This window comes from Danaus plexippus, assembly GCF_018135715.1.
Source record: "Danaus plexippus chromosome 3 unlocalized genomic scaffold, MEX_DaPlex mxdp_30, whole genome shotgun sequence".
Classification (NCBI taxonomy): domain Eukaryota; kingdom Metazoa; phylum Arthropoda; class Insecta; order Lepidoptera; family Nymphalidae; genus Danaus; species Danaus plexippus.
Window position 1 is genome coordinate 1,577,066 of NW_026869845.1, and position 21,775 is coordinate 1,598,840.

Sequence of the window (21,775 nt, forward strand, 5' to 3'; positions counted from 1 at the left end):
TCAAAATTAAAAAACAATACATAGAGTTAATTGTGAAAGAATCCTATTAAGTCGATATAACATATAAATATTTTATGTATATTTAATATACTGTCATGATATACAGTGTGTTCACATATTGAAACCATTGAACAATACACCATAAAGTATATACATATGTCGGATGTTATCCTGTTGCACCCTGAAGTTATCAGTAATTCTTTACGTTTTGAATTCATTAATTTTTTATCTCTACTAACATATATGCGTATCTTTAAATACTGACTATCATTGTGTGCTTATATGAACATAACACGTGACTAATGTCAGTTGCTTTAACAATTAGCTTCATCAAATAAATTGCTCGTCTGAACCCAATACTACGCCACGCAAATGTTAAACAAGATTTGAATTATTCTGTTGATAAAATCTATAAAAATATAATTCTTGTGAATACCCGTTCTATATAAAAGATTCGTTTTTATACTTTCAAGTAGAGAGTTTTATTTAACTGAAAAAAATAATTGGAAACTACTTCAACTGCCTTGTCTACTGTTGAGATATTGCCTTAGTTTCTGTTTCATAACCTTGACATGCAGATGAACAACGAAATCCGTCAAAGTTATTGCACATTTCATTCTTAGAGATTAGAAAAAAAAATTTATGTAACCGGAAAAAATATTATACAGCTTGTCTTCATAAGTTTTGTATAAGTACACTCGAAAGCTCGAGTTTGGCCTTAATTATTAACCTTGACTACCTCAGAACGAAGGGAATCGTGGTACCGACTCCAAGGACAATTATATTCAAGCCCTTGAGATTTTAATCTATTCTTTTATGGTAATTCTTGTCTATGGTAATTTTATAATGTTTAAAGTGTAGTTTAAATATGACCTTTATAAATATAACATGTTATGTATGAAATAAAGATGTTCGATTTATATATTTTAATATTATATTCTATAATTTCGTCTTATTAGGAAAAACTAGGAAATAATAGTGTCGGTTACATGACTTCATTGTTAAGTGGAATATTTTAATTTATGTTTCCCGGTCAATGCAATATATTCCATTACGTATTATATACATAGTGACTTTAAACTTTACGTATTTCTTTTTATGTGAATAAAATTTTTATCAGCAGATTATATTGTATCGGTTAAGTTAATATGGAATCGATTTCTTAAAAACTCGATTGTCATCGTTTGCGGTGTGTTTGTCCTGTGAAGGTGGATACAAAAACGTCCTTGAACTGAGTGAGTCGGTGCCTCCACCAGCGTTCAGGGAAGCCACCCTGTTTAGTCACCACAGACAATGGCTTCGTCATGGCCCGAAGGCCGAATGTCACTAATATCAATAATTCCAGATCCTTTATGCGATAGCTCACTCCAAGTGTTAATAAGTTCGTTGTATTGCGGTTTCGATGTAAGGTTCAATCGCTTTTACGAAATCTAGGCTTATGAAATGTTAAAACAATGAAGCAATTCCAGGGAAGTTTTCGTAGCATATTCAATACTGAGTCACATATACCTAATTCTTCCTTTGTTTTACTTGTGATGAATTTACCATATATTTTATCCTGCTTACAAAATATACGCAAATAATTCTTGTGATTTCTCAGTTTATTTGACATTCTTCTTTCCCTATCATTACTGGATTTACTTATGTCATGGAATAGAACGAGTTATGATATATAATATTAAATAATAATAATAATAAAAACAAATTAATTAGAATTTATAATTGAAGATTTTATTTAATTTAAATTCAATAAAGAGTTTAGATGAAAGTCCAAGCACTTTATGTGCACGCCGTCTGTGCACAGCGCTGATTCATAAGTCTTTATTGATGTGATCGTATACGTTTCCTGCCCGCATCTGTCCGCTGCAACCTTACACTGCTCATTGCGGAACTTGCTTGCATTTTTTTTTTTCTAATTATGTAGTAACATAATAGTAAAACCACTATACCTATCGGCTTCACTATATTAAAACAGAATACTAAATACTAATATAAAAACTGTCTCAAATATTACTTGTATACTTACTATGTATAATATTACAAGACGTAGCAATTTGATTTTTAAGGGAAATTATAATTTTTATAATAATTACATAAAATCAATCACTTTAGAAGTGTAAAATATGATTCTTTTGTTACCGTTGCAAACGGTTGCATGTTGAATAGTTATGATAGGTGTACAAATAAATTTGTTAAGTGCAGTATATAAAAAAATATTCAAAGTTGTTTTTCATTGATTTCATTTAAGAAATGTTTGTCTTCTTTATAAGGTACACATCTGATAAGTTGTGTTCCATTGTTAGTTATGATATATTTATTTAGAATAACATTTATTAATATAAAAACATAACATTTATTACTATAAAAAATATTATTAATATAAAATAAATTCGTATTGTCAATATAATTTTTTGTATTTTTTTATATTTGATTAATAACAACGATTTTTTGTTATTGTAAATGAAAATTTAATATTATCACGTCAATAGAACGACAAGAATATCTGAATATATTTAAATATTTTTTTTGGATTAATAAAGAAGTGATATAAAAAGAAGAATAATAAAATATGTATTATTTATGGTATTCGTAAATATTTGAGCTTTTTCATACAAGGAACACAGATGGGGCGGTAGGAGGCTTGCATGCGGCAGCGCCTCATATAAGTCAGTGAAGTATCGTCCGCCGCACACTCGCCCAAACGCGCTCTGAGTGATAGGTTGTGCCTCAGGGCGCCACGATCACTCGACAACACGCGTCGCACATTTTCTTTGAAAATTCCGTGTAATTGCAAAGAAAAAAGTGACCCCGCGATATTGTGACTGAAGTGCCCTGTGATTGTTGACTTGACGACGCGATAGCACGTCAAATCCATGTTTCGAATTGGGATTTAGTGAGAACAGAATAATATAACAGGCAAGTTGATAAAATTCCTGTCGTATCATTTACGTTTCTAATATGTTTTATAGGTTTGAACGTAATTTTGAATGTCGCGATGACTATTTAATAACATACAAGGAAGACGTTTTTACGTAGCAACAAAAACAGTTTGGTTTCGTTATCCGCTTAATTTTTTGTATGCTAACAATCTTGATCCACTCAATGCATACTAAGTATATATACAAATAAAATCGAAGCTTTATATGTTCAGTAGTGTTTTACATTGTTCGTTTAGTGTATAAGCGTATTCTACAGTCGTTGCTAGATACATACAGGCGACTGGTCAGTACCCCTCACGACATGCGACGAATATTTAATAGAGACACTGTTTCGTTGTCCTATGAATTATTGAAGAGTAAACAATAATCGTAGTATTTCAAACACATCAACAACATTTATATAGAAATATATTATATATATATTACATCTTTAAGCCTCGGTTTTATTGCCGTCTTTGAATGTCTAGCTGTGTTTTAATAAAATGTGAAACGACACATCTGACTTTGACTACGAGTGATTGTCTTTATAATGTGTTCTTCATAAGAAAGGGTGTATCTAAGTCGTTATCAGAGATAATGAGTTGGATAAGACTTGTACAGTGCTATCTGCCTGATAACAACTGATCTTATGAGCATAGTTTGATTCGTTTGTAAATAATGTAACAGAAGAAGAAAATTTATTTAAATGAGAGATCGAACGAAACGTCTGTTCGAATTGATTTTTGAAGTACGTAACTTTAGTTTCATTTAAATTTGTTACGTAAAACATGGCCTTATATAATTAATAAAACAAGAGAATCAAGTTGCCAACTAATTGCGAATATAGGAAAAATGACGAACGCATAACTTTGAAACAAGTATATATAATAATGAGATCTAAGATTTTCGCGAGTATTCATTTAAATGAAACTAGTGTTATTCGGATTTACTACGCGGATTTTATTATTTAAAAATCCGCGTAGTAAATCCGAATAACACTAGTTTCATTTAAGTATATATAATTCTTAATAATAGTTGTTTAAATTTTTAGTTCCGCTTTGTGAAGTTCAATAAGTATTGGTAAACAAACTATAAGTTACCGCCGATCTTCTGTTAGTCAACTTAGATAAATCAAATCGTATGACTCATTACACGTATGTCATTGACGTAAAACATCTATAGCTGTAGGAAGTATACCTATATTTTTAAAATCAAGTGACGATATTGCATATAAATTTAATGTGCGGATAATGTTGACGTAGAATTTTTTTATATTAATTTTTTCTCGATTTCAAAGAATGTGATTAATAAATATTTAATTAATTGTACAAGGAAGCTATGGACATATGCTTATGCGTGGCCCTGTTATTATCATTATTAGTTTGACTACGGAATTACGTTCCACGTTTGATCCAACGTAAAAACCCTGTATTCCGTAATTAAGTAATAAGAGTTTACGATATTCGTTATATTTATAAAAATAATAGTTTTATCCGTGTATTTTAATACTAATCTAAACTATAGATATGAGAGTCATTATAACTATGTATATTAGTAATATATTTATTCTTTGACCGAATTGTTATTAAAAATATTGTAAAACTAGATTCAGTTTAATTATATCTCCTGAGAATAAATTTAACCCTTACGATATTTTAACATGTAATTATTCTTGGTCACATTTATTTCAAATATACGATATATGTAAAAATATAATATATTTGTATTTAAACTGTTTTCTGTATTATGTGCAGACCTAAAGTTAAATATCTGCCCTAAGATTAATATGTCATTAGTGTCAAGTATGGTTGCCAGCCAGCGGAAGTAGGAAAATGTTCAGGGTCAAGATGAATCTCATGCAGTTATCCCCGCGAGTTGGCTTTTTCATTGTTATGCTTACTACCTTCCACATATAACGATATAGTCACTAGTATTAGAGGATACGAACTTTCTTCTTACATGTGCCAGTGGAATTATTAAAGTTATATTGTAGATGATTTATTAATATATGAAACATTTATAGAGTAGTACTTCGAAAAATCCACTAAGAAGCTGTAGTTTTTCCTCTATAGGTATAATTTTAGCTGATTTTTTTCCTAATTGTATTACAAGAATTGTACGCTTGACTGCTCACAGTTAAATCACGGCCCTTAAACCTTAATCGACGCTATTTTGTTTCTATTAGTGAAAGAGAATAGAATAGTTTTTATAAATAATTGAAAGCTGAAACTTAACCTTTGCTAATCCTTTGTAATTGTAATGAATCACCTTATAGCTAAGTCCTATAGTACGTTCGTTTGTACTGTGTAATAGGGTCTCATGTTATGTTTAAATAAAAATTAATATGTGTTCCTAACAATGAGTCATTCCAGTATGACTGTTCCTCTAAATGATATTTAATATGTATATGTTAAATGAATTAATGATCGCTGCGTATTAATATTCGTAAGGATAATAATAGGAATTGTGTAATAATGTTGCATTGTTGATGGAACATTTAATGCATTATTTTTTTTCAAATGTAAACAAAAAATCTCGCTCTACTTAAAAAAAAAAATACAAAAGTATAGCATTATTTTTAAATAATCATTTAACAATGCAATTTTGAGTTAATAACAATTATTTTATAAATTACTTTATCAAATCTATTTAACCGCAATCGAGCAAATTTTTTTTTTCAACCAAAAAGTTTCGACCTCTTGAATCGTTAAAAGAGAAAATTTTATTTTTATTGCACGCTTCTTTACTTCAATGTTGCTTGCTTCATTCGATCTACGGTCAAACAAATTAGATTCTGATTATTATAGGTATTACGCAAAACAATTAGGTTTCAGATTTTTGGAGCTAAAGTTGACATTGCGGATGGAGAGAGGTAAAGTCGGGGTAGGCAGGGGCTAAATGGTGAGTCATGTATTAATCTACATGTATTATTTGTTAATTGCGATACAACAGACCCTTTACGTAGCTTCTGGCAAAGGAAACTGAGAAAGATGCTTATACATTTTATTATTTAGTTAATTTACATGTAATCTAATGACTGCATTTCTTTTTTGTATCCGTCGTATAAGTCATTCAAGGTAACATATATCGGAATTTATTATATTAATTTGTAGTTAAATTATAAACAATCCTAATATCTTATCTCGATTCCATGACCAATCAGCCCCAATCTACCAAAGGCAAAGATAAATAAAATGAAGTAACGTGAACCCAATGTCGGTGAAACCGCCATCGATACGCTCGGGTAAGCGAAAAATTGCTGGCGACGCCAATGTTTGATTTAAGAGTTTACATTAAAAATAAAACGGATATATTAATTATTCATCACAACAATAAAACCGCTATAAACTATAGAATATGTAGAAAAATATTTGATATTTAGTACACGTAATTCATCTCGTAATCTCACCACACATAAGGTATGACGTCATTAGGGATTAAAAGTTTATTTCCTATCACACGAAAGTGGAGGCCAGTTTACGAAAAATTTCCAAAACCTTCTACTGGTATATTTTATAAATTAAATACCCTTTTAGTCATATTTATTGCGTACTTCAAACGTTATAATCATGAGCAAACATTTGTTTAGCAATCGAATATATAAAAAAGCCTTTCTGTTACCAAAGATTAGGCACGAATTATCTTTGTATTGATAAAAATGTTTGTCGACGAGCCCGTACCTCGTATGTAGGTCAACAGTGTTAGACAATTCGTAGTGATAGCTATCTTATAAGTGTTTAAGACTGTGTCATTTAAGTTTTTTCTCAGTTGTAAAATGGTGACCGCGATGCGCGTGAGTGGAATGGCTTTAGCAATTAGTCACGTGCAATACAAAACACGTGATTGAACTCTTATTCATCTTTTCTAAGCTTTATTTCCTTTCTTTTTCAGATACCAACATATCACCTCAACATATCGAAGATAAATCAAAGTTTTTATAGAAATATTTGTAACCGCATCGGTTAAGAGATATTTTATTATAAAAAAAATGACATATCGCCTTTATTAGAACGAGAATATTGTTTATAATATAATTATAGCAGCATTATAGTAATTTTTAAAAAAACATATCGTATATAGAAAAATGGAGTTCGTAAGCTTAAGAAGTAGTTTAAGAATAGTGTGGGCGACGGTCGTGATGCTGTTGTTCCTGACAAAGACCAGCGCAGCACCAGCTTTTGGAGAAACTAACAAGGCAATGGTAAGTTGAATTTGCTTATCGCCATATTAGCTATATCTTTGCACCTATCTCTTCCTCTATCTAGGCAATTTCATACATTCTCATAAAAAAATGTTTCTTATAAATACACCTGTCACGTTAGGGTTCTGCTAAACATTATCATTCAACTTTACTATATAAAACGGAAGCAATTATCTGTTGTAACTAAGCCATTTTATTCCATACTGCGTAAAGTATCCTTGTATATTAAATGACTAATAGTTTGAAGTTCCGTTAAGTAAATATCCATTCAACATCATCAATTAATCGATTAAATTTAAATCGGAAATGATCTCGCTGTGAACCGAGCAGAATGACTCATATTTCTCAAAATCTTACTCACCTTTAGTAATATAAAAATATTCTGTAGTATACCCACTTGATAGTAACATTCATTCATATCGAGTATAGTACCTATAGTTTTAGAATGTCCCACTTGACTTTACTATACACACATCGACTTCCTTTTAAAATCTGATTCGTAACACATGACTCACCATAGATATGTTTGCACATCTTATTGGTCATTAGTGACGGCCATTTCATAGACTACTTGATAGACGACACGTAAGAATTCGTATTACAAAAATCGCTATGAATTCGATGAATTCACCTTAAATTAATATAATTAATAATAAAACTAGCGAGTTTGATGGTCAGTTCCAATATAAATAATTTGCTTATATCGTTATTGTCAAAACATATACAATATACGATAATATTGTAATGACTCAATAATAACATAAAAAAAATTGTAGGGCGCAGAAGGAAGTGGCAATAAACTCTACCGTTTCTAAGAAACACAGTCAATCGTATGACTCACATCTTACATGGCAAGTTCTAGGTCATAGAGCGCGGATACCTTTGGTTACAAATTACGTAAAATATCAAAATTATCATAATTTAATGTACATCTTGACTTTGATAGAATATCGCAATAGATAAGGATCATCGTCGTTGACTAAAAAAAGACCACAGTATAATTGCTTTGATTACGGGATTTTAGTCTTGATTTTGATGTTAATCTGGCTGAACGTTTGTTACCATGTCAAGGTAAAATATACGCTCTGGTAAACCCTTTATAATTATTCGTATGGAGTTTATGTATAAAATTATAAAAATAATAACTAAATTTACTTACAAATATTGTAAGTGAATTAATATTAACTTTTAACCGTAGTTTTGTTGAAACTATGACCCGTGTGTTTATATAACGAATACAATCTTTATCTTAAGCAGATATGGGTAGTATTTATAAGGTTCATTTTCCTTCAAACATATCTCATTAGCGTATATGTAAATACCACTTCTCAGCTATAATCTCGTTAGTTTTTCAATCTTGTTTATGATGTCTATATCAAAGTGCGATACAATTAATATTTATTGGTGCATATATAGCTATTCAATTCGCTTCTATTTATTTAGTTCAGTCGAATGTATTGAACTACGAAAGTCGTATCTAGGATACCAATGGTTGAAGCGCTGCGCATTTATTTCAATCTCGTTATTTGAGGTTAATATTTTATGGGTCAATGCACTGTGAAGTCACGTGATTGTCTTCACCACAGGTATTTCCTGTCATTTTCAATAGGTACTGTTATGAATATGATGCCCTTAAATAAGGGGTCATTCTCCCGTACAAATAATCGAACTCAGAAACAATGGCCTGGCAGAAAGCTCAGGGAACTGGCATTCTTTGTTATCATCATACAACACAGATTAATACGATATAAAAATTCGAAACATGTTCCATCCAGCGGACATCTCTCGTAAAATTTCCTACGCTGTTTAGAACAATGAACCCTGGGATTGCATGGCGTATGAATGCCTCGCGCAATTTTTATGAGTGGAATGCGTAAAGGACGAGGCCTCCTTGATATTGCCGATAAATCATTCTAACGTCCATTATTATTTTGCAATTTCTAAAGCACAACCAGCTTTATGTGCTGCGCATACATAACGCTGCGTTTTATTATGCGCCTGGCTGTCAGTTTTGATATCTCGTAATCTCCGAGACACTGTGAAAGATATGTGTCCGGAAAATGTTATTTGACTGCTTCACCGACAAAGAAGTTCTTAAATCTAGTCACGACTTTTGTTCTTAGAAATTGGTGCTTAGAGATTTGCGCCTAAGATAGTAATGATACATTGTTTGTGCGTATTTATATTTATAGAGCTGTAAATCGGTTATGCCTAGGAAAATTTTAGTTTCAGCTATTCTGAGCATAGAAGCTCCGTTTACCTAGATTAGCGGACAATAGTGTATACAACCGGGTTACCTGAATTCTAAAGCGAAACAAAATTTTGTATAGTAAGAGCGGTATTGCTTTTAGCGAGACATGCGGCAGACGAAATGACTCAAGCTTCTTTCTGCGGTTTGGATCGGCAGATTGCTTATTATCGGCATATTAATATATATCGGTTTGTGGTGACAGTGTGCATTCTCGTCACGCGCGCAGGAAGCACCATCGACCTTCAGATCGCACGCCACGGCCGCACTGTGCTGATGTATCTCATTGTTCGTCTGACTGTCATTACTCTTGCCTTTTGTCATTTATCGTAATTTGTGTTTTTGCAGCACAATTTGCAACTAGATAAACTTATGTATATGTTTCACAAATAAAAAACAGTACTCGGACAAGCATTCTAAAGACTATGCTGTTTTTAATGATCTCAATGAATCAGTAGATATACATTGCCTATTATTAAAAAAAAATACATAATAATTTATTGCACGTGTATGCGTCAGATGACTGTCGGGTCAATTATTAAAAGCAACAATGCTGCAAGGTATCCACGTGACAAAATCTATGCTGGTGGACAAAGGGCGTTTGAATTGAGAAAAAAATCTTCTCCACAGAAAATGACAGCATACACGCGAGAGGATCTCTTTTAATGTTTTGTCAATCGTCTTATAATTGTTACTAATTACGCGTTCAATTACTTGCATGCGCGGATAGCTGAGCATGTCGGTGTTATTGTATCGAATTGAATATTTTACCTACTTTACATTTCGAACAAAAAGAAATGCAAAAATCGTGGTAGTCGACTGGTGGAGATATCGTCGGAAAATTCTAGATATTTGAATAGAAAATAATAATTTTAAATATACATAACCCAAATCTCTCAAAAACATCTATTGTCAAAGTTCTAAATGATATGTTATATACTTAATGATATATAACTTGTATAGCTAACAAAATAGTAGATATACATGTAAAATGAGGTCTAAAACTATTTTACATGAGGAGCATTAAATGACAGTGTGTTGGAATAAAATTTTAAATTAATTTATAATGTTCACGTGGATATTTACTGACTGATCATAAAACGTTGAGCGACTTGTGTTGTATGCGTAAAATATTGTTAATAAATTCTAAGTTAATCTGGATCATTCGAATGCTCCAATTATAACACGAATATTATAAAATCCACGAGCTCGCGTCGTAGATATGACATCCGCACGTTTAGTTTCTACGTCTTAGCTCTTAACACGTGTAGCTTATACGCAACGCAACCCTTGAATAAAGCGCATTTTCTATAATAATTTATTTTATTTATGCTTTGTTTGTTTGTTTCAAATCGTTATGCTTATTTAGGCATTAGAATTTCTGTAAGACACATGAATTCATCGCTATGAATCTAATTCACATTATAATTCAACATGAATCGTAGTTTAAGGAAGTAGTTCGGCTGCACGTGTTGCTATGCTTCTTAAAGCATATCGGTGGTGTCTGAGACAGATGCAGACTTCCTGGGTCTCTGTGTGTCATCTCATGTATAACATTCCTTATACGGGAGTCCGAACAAAAATAGATATCAGGACGATGGCGCGTCGGCAATGACAAATGATTTAAGAATTGGGAGTGCCTTTCCATTTTCAACTAGAATTGTTTTTTAAATACCTACCACTCATAATTCTTGGTGAAAACTAAGGTCGATCTATTTTAGCTTGTTACACTTATTTCTAACAACTTCTTGAATAGTTTTTAACTATAGCTTTCCGTGTTTTGACATTATTTATAAAAATTGTGAGTGAAAATAACAAAATATACAATATTGATATAAGTTTTGAAAAGAACAAAATATACAATATTGACAAAACAAAATCAAGAATATAATAAAAAAGTAGTTTTAGCCCGCATGCTGTAATAGTCTTGTCGGTAATCATTCTACTATTTATGCATGTGTCTATTGTAACATAAATTGCATAACATTGTATAAACACAGAATATAAATCAATATCTCATATTATTTACCTACATTGTACATATTTAAACGCGATTAAAAAAAAAAACATTTTCTTTATAAATTTGCGTGTAACTCAATGTTTGCAAAAGGTGCTGTACATATCACTGTATTTTTACATTTACACAGCAACCGTAGGATATAATATTTTTTCTTTACTCACATGCATTTGCATAGCGTTGGCCATGAAAAAAAATAAATATGTGAAGTGGGAAGGTGCGAGGAAACGCATGATTAACACGACGTGATTCAACGCAACGCACTTCGCAAACAAAAGTAGCAGGACTGTATCGGAAGCGACGATTATATCTTCCATTAACCTAATCATTTAGTTGTAAACAAAATCAGTAGATCTTTTATTCTATCAAAAGTGTTACATCCCAAACTAAACTACAATTCCTAAGTCTAACCGAATTAAATTTCATTAGCATATTGTAACTTTCTAGTCAGAGAACTCTGTATTACAAACTCGTTTTGTAACAGTAAGATGGATGAGGAGTAGTTATGTTTGTATGGGTATGAATATACGTATGAAGAGCTTAAATATCAAGATATTCATCTAAACTAAAATAGAAATTACAACAAAATGACTATATAATTACAGCATAAAGCAATAAAGATATTAAAAATTCTATTCCATGACGCATGTAATCTAAGAATGCTGTGAAACCAGTTTTAAACTTAAATTTAACTTTGTTTATTTTGGTGTCTGTCTCTTGATTTAAAAAGAACATCCCATGTGATTTTCAATACAACTATTTAACATATCGCTCGCCGTTGCTTGTCCTCAAACTTGGAATTTGCATAAGCCATGTTAAAGGCTTTTGTAAACAAGATTTACCTTCTAAAACATTTGCATGTTAAGAAAAAGTTTAAACAAGCGACAACTTAACTTCACTTCGCATTATTTATATGTAGCTTTTTATATTCTCATTCTCTTTAAAAATTGAAATGTTAACGTTGCGATGTAATGGAGAGAAAGTTAGTTTTAAATTAAGAAATCTTGATTCATTTAGCGAACCGATATTCTCAGCCTCCGACCGTTACGCAGGACATATTGACCTCGTAACACGAGCCAAATTTTACTCCGCCTTGACATACACCTTTACAAAATTCATCGGTGTCAATAGGTTTTGGGGTACTAATTATCCTTTCCAAAAACTCTTTCATTATTTGTTCATTTTTAAAACTCTTAGTTGTTGTTGTAATAAATAACTCGATCCTAATATTAAAGGTATTTCCGAGGAATCAATATTTCTGCGAGTTTAGTGAGCACTATGTTAAAAAAAGACCATTACAAATAATAATTATCTGTGTCCAACGTTTGTGATTAAACTAATGAAGTGCCGGAACTCGGTGTCTTATATGTGAAATGTTTACATCTGATAACATTACAGTTATTTTTAATGTACTGTTACAAAATAAAATCTTGTCATACGTCCACCGACAGTTATTCAAGTTTAGTTTGGTACGAGTTGTATGAACAATGCAAGTGTCAACGCCCCTGCATCCAAAGACGCCCAAATAAGAGTCACTAACCATGGTTTTAATACGAGTCAGTGACATAGCGCAAATGATATTGTTCTACATTGTTTATTAAGTAAATTTAATTAGCAGATGAAGTTTATTTTTAATTTTTTCGATGTGTCCCCAAACGCCTTTGACTGATTACAGTTTTGCCTTTGAAAATCATTTATTATTTCAAATCAATAAAAGATATACCAATGTCGATATGACTTAATCATATTTAATAACGGTCAAAACTCAACTTTTGTTTTTTATATCTGTTACCAAAAAAAAAAAAATATACAAAAATTAATACTACACTTATTAATAAACACGAGTGGTTGAAAGGGTGGTATAGATGTTTATAGAATAAAAATAATCTGCCTCTTCTTTTTTACATGACATATTTTACGTTCTATCTTTATTTCAAAAGACTATAGAAAAGGTTCCATCTTAGAGTTGGTTCACCTAAGACAATGTGTTTGCAAGAAGGAATGCTCACATAATATGCGGCGCACGCGCAACCAAGGACGGCCATAACAAAATAACTTATTGCCACCCTTTTTATTAGCGTGGTGAACTCTCGGAAAAAACAAACTTAGTAATAAATAAGTATTTTTATTTCGTCCTTAGATTTTAGCCTACCTACCTACCTAACCTAACCCTACCTGGGTTGAACTTAACGAATGTCCTTGTATGTAACATATGCTTGTATTTTTTCCAACTGAAAACAAAATATCACTGAGTAGAAAAAAAAATCAGGCGAAATCCTCGTACAATCATGAACTCTAACTCAAATCTAACTTTGGGAACATTTCAATTTCATTAAGACTGATTCATTAGCTTCCTATATAAAGGAACTCGATTAATTTGTTGTTAAGTTAGTTCGAAAATATTTTTGGTGTCTTATATTTTTTGTACCTACAATATTCTTATCAATGGAGCTTATAAACAATGGTAACCTTGTCCACGTCGACAAGATTGTGTCAGATAAAAAAAGATGTAATTAATACGTAAATTAAACTATTTATTTCTTATAACCACCGTTCTATAATTAATTTAATAATAAATTTTTTATTTAATGGAAATATAAACGAATTTATTTCGTACCATTAAATTAAATCTATGAAAGGCTTACTAAAACATGATTTTAAAATAGCTATAAGTGACGTTTTATAGGTTAATCTGTGAATGATAAATAATAATCTAAGCCGCTCGGTAGCGTGATGCATTATCTGAGATTGTCATTCTATTGTTTCACCTGTCGGAAGATTTCTTGCCTATTCCCCTTGGTATTTAATGTTCTAATAGCGATAATTTATTTTCTTACTATGTTTTATACACATATTAAAAAAACATTTTTTAATAATAAAATTAAAAGAAACAATAATTTGTATGTCAATTACATATATGTAGTATTAGCGCTAATCGTGTGGTTATTCACCGTCTCAATTTGTGGTTTTCTATACTTTGATTTATTAAGGAAAATGTGCATACTGATTCATACGGTTTAAGTTATACACTAAATATATCGAGATTTTGTTGGTTACGTGTATCGAATTTCCTTCACGTTATAACATTAACATTAGGAGCCAGAAAAGTAACAGGTATTAAAGACCGAAAATCAAATAGGCAGGGTGAAGGTGTTATAGGTATACACAGATCAGCTTAACAAATCGCTTCATTCATTTTCTATTAACAATCTTCGACAAAGGTCCATATCCTATTGGATACGGCAGTCTGATTATGAGATGAACTTTCAGATGTACCTCGCACAATATGGATACTTAAGTCCGTCTGTAAGAAATCCATCCAGTGGTCACATTATGGATGAAAGCTCCTGGAAGAAAGCTATAGCAGAGTTTCAAAGCTTCGCCGGATTGAACACGACAGGTATGTTTTCAACAATATTTGCTTATTGAAACGAGAGTCGTGCTCATATTAAGATTTCATTTTATTATTATACAACTCTATTATAAAATTTAAGATTTTATTTATTCCGATAATTCAATAACAGAGTTTTCTGATGTTTTTTTAATGATGGGATAAGTGCCTGTATAAAGGCATGCCTTTCAGTTTATCCAGTAGTGTTCAGTTTATAACTATAATGTATAATTTGTATGCGTGACGGTGCGTTCGTTGAATTGTATGTTTCACGTAATTGTTGTAATAGCAACCCATATCCGAGCCGTGACCTTGTTAATCAAACCTTGAACATACGAATTAAATAATCATTAAAAAATAAAAATCCCTCTGAATATTACGTCTTCTCCTAGATTTCTGATTGAAAAACGGCTTTGAATGTTGGTGAAAACCTATGAAGGTGTAACTTCATTGTGATTGAGGACGCCGATTTGTACGAATTTAACGACAAATGTGGTGGTACACAAGAATCTTTGTTATTGGAAACGAACAGTTACTTATTTTTTAATGCTGGCTTTTGTCTTAGAAATATGTAATTACTTTATACTTAACTTCAGTCATCTATTTTCGTCCTCGTAACAGCAAGTTATTTTATTTGCATTGTCATGAGCGGTAAACATGACATTGATAATGTAATTACTAACTGCAATCACTGTTGGTAGCCAACTGTACGAATACAATACTATTATGAGGAACGCACTTGAATCTTTATATCGTACGTGATTTGACATCGCAACCAATTTATTTGTGTTCACATTCGCGTATATTATGTAACCAAAAAACGTAAAGTAAATAAATAATTCATTGGTGGTCAATGAGCCAGTTTAGTCAAACCGTAAAGAATTATCTAATAAATAAAAATTTTTGGAATTCTTCCATTGGAACGTATCGCTAAAATGAATATATTAATATTTATCTTTTTCTGTTTTAAAACGGCTATAAAATAATAATAATCGAAAACTAAAGTACCGTATAAAAGTTATTAGACAGAAATATGAAATAAAAACAATAATACCTCTTTTTTATATACTTTTCTTCTATTGTTCTAAGTATTTTTTAGATTAAAGTATGATTTATCATCGTGACTATAATTTTATACACAATAGATTTATGTCTGAATATAAAACCCTACTTGCTGCTAATTTGACCTATTTTTCCCTTTGAAGGGTGGAATAGTTACTCGCTGTTAAAGGTTGTCGCTGCCTTTTTTGAAGTTTTAAACTCTTTAAACAGGAACAGTGTAAAATAAAAAGATAGTTTACAATCACAGTAATTTTTACAAGAATTCATCTGCTTACTTTAAACATTGAACATTACATTTACAAATATTTTTTTTTAGGTGAACTTGACGAAGAGACAAAAAATTTAATGTCACTGCCAAGGTGTGGAGTTAAAGATAAAGTAGGTTTCGGCGAAAGCAGGTCCAAGAGGTACGCCCTGCAAGGTAAGTTAACCCTCAAACAAGTTGCCGACCGTCAACTTTGGACTTTGTTGACTGTATATTAATGTCAATGAAAAATGTATTAACAATATAATATTTTTTTTACAAATAAGGTTCAAGATGGCGTGTAAAAAATCTGACGTACAAAATATCGAAGTACCCCTCTCGACTAAACCGCGATGAAGTTGATACAGAGCTGGCGAAAGCTTTTTCAGTGTGGTCCGATTATACCGACCTGACATTTACACAAAAGAGATCCGGACAAGTTCATATCGAAATTAGGTGAGAATCTCAGTATCTTTTCATTATCTACGTCTACATTTGATTGTATAAAAATAACTTATTGATTATATATACCTTTTGCTGTGGTTGTATTTTTTTTCTTTATACATAATTTGATCTAAGGAATTAGTTTGTTGCTGCCACTGCTACAGTTTCACGTGTTTATTCTATACAATATCTGTATAATTGTCCGTAGTTTTGTGTAACATAAATGTTTGAATCTGTTGAATGGTTTCGTCACAATGGTGATCAGCTTCCCGTAACTAAACGAAGTCGTCATTCGCATTAATATCGTAATCGTTTCGTGCAATGCCGTTTATATTTGTTGTTCGAAACAGAATTGGATGTAATAGTCACTGCTTCAAAAAGTTGTGAGAAATTTTTAAGCTAAGCTTTAGAAGGCAGGAATATTTATCTATCCATATCTCTTATTCATATGAGAATTTTAGAATTGGATAAGACAGAATATGACAATATTAATACTTGAGATATTTTCAGGTTTGAAAAAGGCGAGCATGGTGACGGCGATCCGTTTGACGGTCCCGGTGGCACCCTCGCACACGCTTACTTCCCTGTGAGTAATTACGCAATTTATGTGATTATTACCATGCCAGCCGCAACACAAACAAATTATTATAATAAAAATAGGATGTAACACTTCGTTAAAGAGAAAGTTTTGCGGATGCATGGTTATTAAAATTATTATTATTGTGAAGCGTTGTTAAAATTTCAACATTTATGTAATTTTTAAATAGGTTTACGGTGGTGATGCTCATTTCGATGACGCTGAGATGTGGTCTATAAATTCTCTGCGTGGGACCAATCTCTTCCAGGTAAAACTATTCTCCTCCTCTAAATAAAGAAATATGTTATTCTAAATTGACATAATTTTTTATTTTATTACTAAGAATTTTTCATATAATCTATATTTTGTTGCAGGTCGCGGCTCATGAATTCGGTCACTCATTAGGGTTGTCGCACAGCGATGTGCGAACTGCACTCATGGCCCCATTCTATCGCGGCTACAACAAAGCCTTCCAGTTAGACCAAGATGATATACAAGGAATCCAGGCTCTGTATGGACACAAAACTCAACTGGATGTCGGTGGATCCTTCCCAAGTCCATCTGCACCTCGTATAACCACCCCTCAGCCTTCTGCTGAAGATCCAGCGTTGTGTGCCGATCCTAATATCGATACCATTTTCAATTCCGCTGATGGCGCTACCTTCGTATTCAAAGGTAAGTCTGCTTCTAAACTTGTATTTTGTCAAATATATATAATGAATATTTATTATTTTATAAATATTTCAAAATAATGTAAAATAATATTTTGTTTCTTTTTCCAGGTGAACACTACTGGCGTCTAACGGAGAACGGTGTAGCAGCTGGATATCCTCGTCTGATCTCCCGATCATGGCCTGGTTTAACCGGTAACATCGATGCTGCATTCACATACAAGAACGGGAAAACGTATTTCTTCAAGGGTTCTAAATACTGGAGGTATAATGGCCAGAAGATGGACGGACAGTATCCGAAAGAAATTAGTGAAGGTGGGTTGACCTAAATTGCAATATTTTAAAATTTATTTTGATATTAATAAATAGATAACATAATAGGAAAATTATAAAATAAAATTCATGTGCACTTTATAATTACTATTTCTTAATTATGTTCCAGGATTCACTGGTATCCCTGATAACTTAGACGCTGCACTTGTTTGGTCTGGCAATGGTAAAATATATTTCTATAAGGGCTCCAAATTCTGGAGGTTCGACCCTGCTCAGCGTCCTCCCGTGAAATCAACCTATCCCAAACCTCTCTCGAATTGGGAAGGAATTCCCGATAATATAGATGCGGCTCTGCAATACACGAACGGTTACACGTACTTCTTCAAAGGCGGATCCTACTGGCGATTTAATGACAGAACGTTCAGCGTAAGTACTAAATCTGACAGTGAAAAGCTGCTATTTTTCTTTCCTTTAATATAAGTTCCTTAAATATGAGTTGAATATATTTCACGAACAGTTTTGGGAAAATACTCGATCTTAAATATTCTTTACAATCTATCTAACTTAGATTAATTTAATTTTATTCCTTTCAGGTGGACACAGATAACCCAGCATTCCCAAGGTCAACAGGTTATTGGTGGCTCGGCTGCAGTAGCGCACCGAAAGGCACGGTCGGAGGTAACGCCAAATACATCCACCACGATCACGATGACGATGATGAAGTGGGGGACATCACTTTCGATGCAGGTAGGTTCTGGCGCCTGGGAACTCTTGAGTCAAAACTTGGTCTGATATAATTTCTTTTTAAATATCTTATCAGTATCGTATGTCCACAAGTTGTAATCCGAAGATATAAGATTAAGGCTATAAGAATAAAAAAAATCATAACCTTCCTTTAATAATTGTTTTTTTACAATAACAGTCCTATATGTATAAATGAAATTGCTTTAATTTTTTTCACTTTTTAGACCAAGAGTTACCCTACAGTACTTTAGGAAAGACATCCGTCCTCCACTGTTTGTAATGTCTGGAATAGCTTTTCTATTTATTATTTCTCGTAATGATTGTCTTATCTGGAATGTCTATGTTTTGTAATAGATTTGTGTTAAAATACTGTATTAGATTAGTCTATCTAGACTAAATGTTATTTACCTTTTAATCGATTTCTGAGCAGACTGAATGTTTAATTCTTCTAGTATTCCTTTTTCTGCGTCGTGTTTTGTTTATATTTATTTTGTGATTGCTAACAATTACTAACGATTGCTTCAATTTCTTCTAACAATTATCATTGCTAACCTAACTTTTAACTTAACCGATCTGCTGGTATCTTAATTATATTAAATCAATTTTTTGTCATTCAACTAACATATTATATACCAAACACTAATGCCTCAACTGATTTAACCATAAACCTTTTTATTTTAACTTTAAATAATAATTATATACTAAATCTAATAAATATAATGCTTTCATATCCTAAAAGCTTTAAGCGTTGCTTAATGCAGTGGTCGACGGTGGATGGATTCCAAGAAGAGCTTCTGGGCGCCCAGAACCTACATGTAACGTATTGAAGATTTTTGGCTCTATATAAAAAAGACGTTTGAAAAAAATATGTCTACACCATATAGCCACTTGTCTTCAATACTACAACACAAGACACAGATAATTATTGATAAAAGCAATCACGCAAAGTAATAATCACAGCAAGCACAGTTTTAAAAAAAATCAAATAGATAGTAAACGTGTCAGAAACAAGAAATATATTGTTATTAATGTGGTGAGGCTAAATCAACAGCAAAATTGTAAAAGAATAACAATATCTAACAAAACTTCACTTGTTTTGATGACATTGTTGACACCGTAAATAAGAATGGCACTTAAATGTTATCACCAAGTCACGAAAAGTTAAACCATGGTGGTAGTCATACGAAGTGTGTGTTTTGTGTTTGTCTTCTAGGTGTAAAATCATCCGCTCCCAGATCGTTCTTCTGGTTCAGGAAATAGCCTCGGAGAGTTCCTGAACATTTGTACATAGCAAAAGTAAAATAAAGAACAAAGACTAAATTAGTTAATTAGGAGAATATGAATACCAGTGAGATTATATAAGCGGTGATTTTAATACCGGCGAGCTTCTCACGCGTTGTTGTACGTTTTGTTTTATATCACGTTTGCATGCTAGTTTTATATTTTGCTTTCCGCTTGTCCTTGATATCAGCTTGAGCTTAGCGTTGGTGCACGCTGGGTACAGGTTTACTAATAAAACTCATTGGAGTTCTCAGAAGCGGCATGCTTAGTTGATTTTCCTTGTTTTTGTGATCGTTTCACAACTTCAGAGTTAAAAAACAAATTTAATTAAAATATTCCATTGTCCAATCTTGAAGGAGTGAAACATCTTAAGAGCTAAAATAATGTTACATTATTAACAATTTATCGGGTTATTTGTAGTTTTTGCAAAATTTAATAAAGGTTTAGATTTTTTTATTTTTTCGTCATAGAATAACATTTAGTTACTAAATATAGCTTATAGAGAGGAGGTAACAAAAAATGATATGCAGAATTTAAGAGGGTTAGAATTCAAGATACGAAATATTAACATTTTAGATACTTCGAAGCCATTACTTCGTGTGTTCGTCATAAAAATATAAATACCTCAACATCGTAACAGTAAAATAAACGTCGAGGGACCATCGTAAGATGTTTTATGATGTTCAAAATTGCACAGTCTCTTTATCACGATGCAAATATTTTATCAATCAATAATACGTGTGATGTTGAATTGGTTTATCATTAATGACGTTTGCGGAATAGTTATATAGTGGTCATATGTTTGTGTAACTAACATTTTGAGGTGTTTGTACATCCTGTACATACATCTCTTAGAATTATCATAGTCTAACGTGATTTATTGGTCGTAGTTTCAAATAAAATGTATTTTGGAATTTAATTGATAGAAATTGGTTTACAAATTATGCAATGTTTGTAGATAGAATGCATGATACTGTACAAATATCTAGTAGTTGCACAGGGGATTCGGTGAAATTTAGTAAAGAATTCTTGCTAAAGGCAAGTTAATTTTTCAGTGATCAACGTACAGTCAGGCGGAGCTAGACTCTAGTATTGACTCGGGACTCATATAAGGAGGGCATGAACGTCCTCCGCCGCGTCACCACTCACCCGCATCGTAGGTTATCTTTCATTTGTTACGCTTAACCGTGAAATCCTTGACTCGGAAGGATAGCGCGGCAACTAATATGCATATCCATCATCACACCATTGTGTTCTTACAAGTTTGTGGCATGAAGTGCACAGCACATGATGATCATTATATTTGTATAGGTGTTTAAACGATGGACCTGGTACTTTACAGATGCCGGGGGCTCTGAGGCACGAGGGGGCGGCGCAGGCAGCGGGACGTTTAACGTTAAATCGTCCGTATTGACGTTGCTGCTAGCGAGCTCACTGCTGTTCCTATCGCCTCTGGCGTAACGTCACCGTCTTCACTGTGATCGTGTAGTGTGTATGTCGCGTTCGGTATATTGTGTATAGTGAACGCTCTGTTATGAATGCGTCCTTTTATACTGATGCGTGAACAATAATTTAATCGGAAGTCATAGTTTTTATACTTAATATAAATAGATGATGTAAGTTCGAGTGTGATATTGAACTAAGCGAAAATTTTGGTATTAAAATATTTAATGACATATATATATGTGTTTAATTTGACTTCCA

The 21,775-nt window shown here is 32.3% G+C and overlaps 1 protein-coding gene across 19 annotated transcripts; it reads left to right on the top strand.

The window, feature by feature from the left end:
* The first annotated feature begins 6,811 nt into the window (after window positions 1–6,811).
* On the top strand, window positions 6,812–21,751 carry LOC116766305 (matrix metalloproteinase-14). Of its 19 annotated transcripts, none has more exons than XR_009753533.1 (13): window positions 6,812–7,119; window positions 14,631–14,784; window positions 16,154–16,258; window positions 16,369–16,537; window positions 17,036–17,111; window positions 17,293–17,370; window positions 17,477–17,777; window positions 17,885–18,088; window positions 18,216–18,472; window positions 18,640–18,793; window positions 20,004–20,191; window positions 21,127–21,227; window positions 21,414–21,437. XR_009753533.1 is itself a non-coding variant. In XM_032656165.2 (12 exons), the coding sequence occupies exons 1-11, from the start codon at window positions 7,003–7,005 to the stop codon at window positions 20,689–20,691; spliced, it is 1,659 nt and encodes a 552-aa protein (XP_032512056.2). In that variant the 5' UTR covers window positions 6,812–7,002; the 3' UTR covers window positions 20,692–20,735; window positions 21,414–21,751. The 19 variants fall into 19 exon arrangements, 7 of the variants coding, with proteins under 7 accessions (XP_032512056.2, XP_061382909.1, XP_032512049.2 ...); XR_009753532.1 differs by having other exon boundaries at window positions 20,648–21,227; window positions 21,414–21,432; XR_009753534.1 differs by lacking the exon at window positions 21,414–21,437 and adding an exon at window positions 20,648–20,735 and having other exon boundaries at window positions 21,127–21,407.
* Window positions 21,752–21,775: the final 24 nt, after the last annotated feature.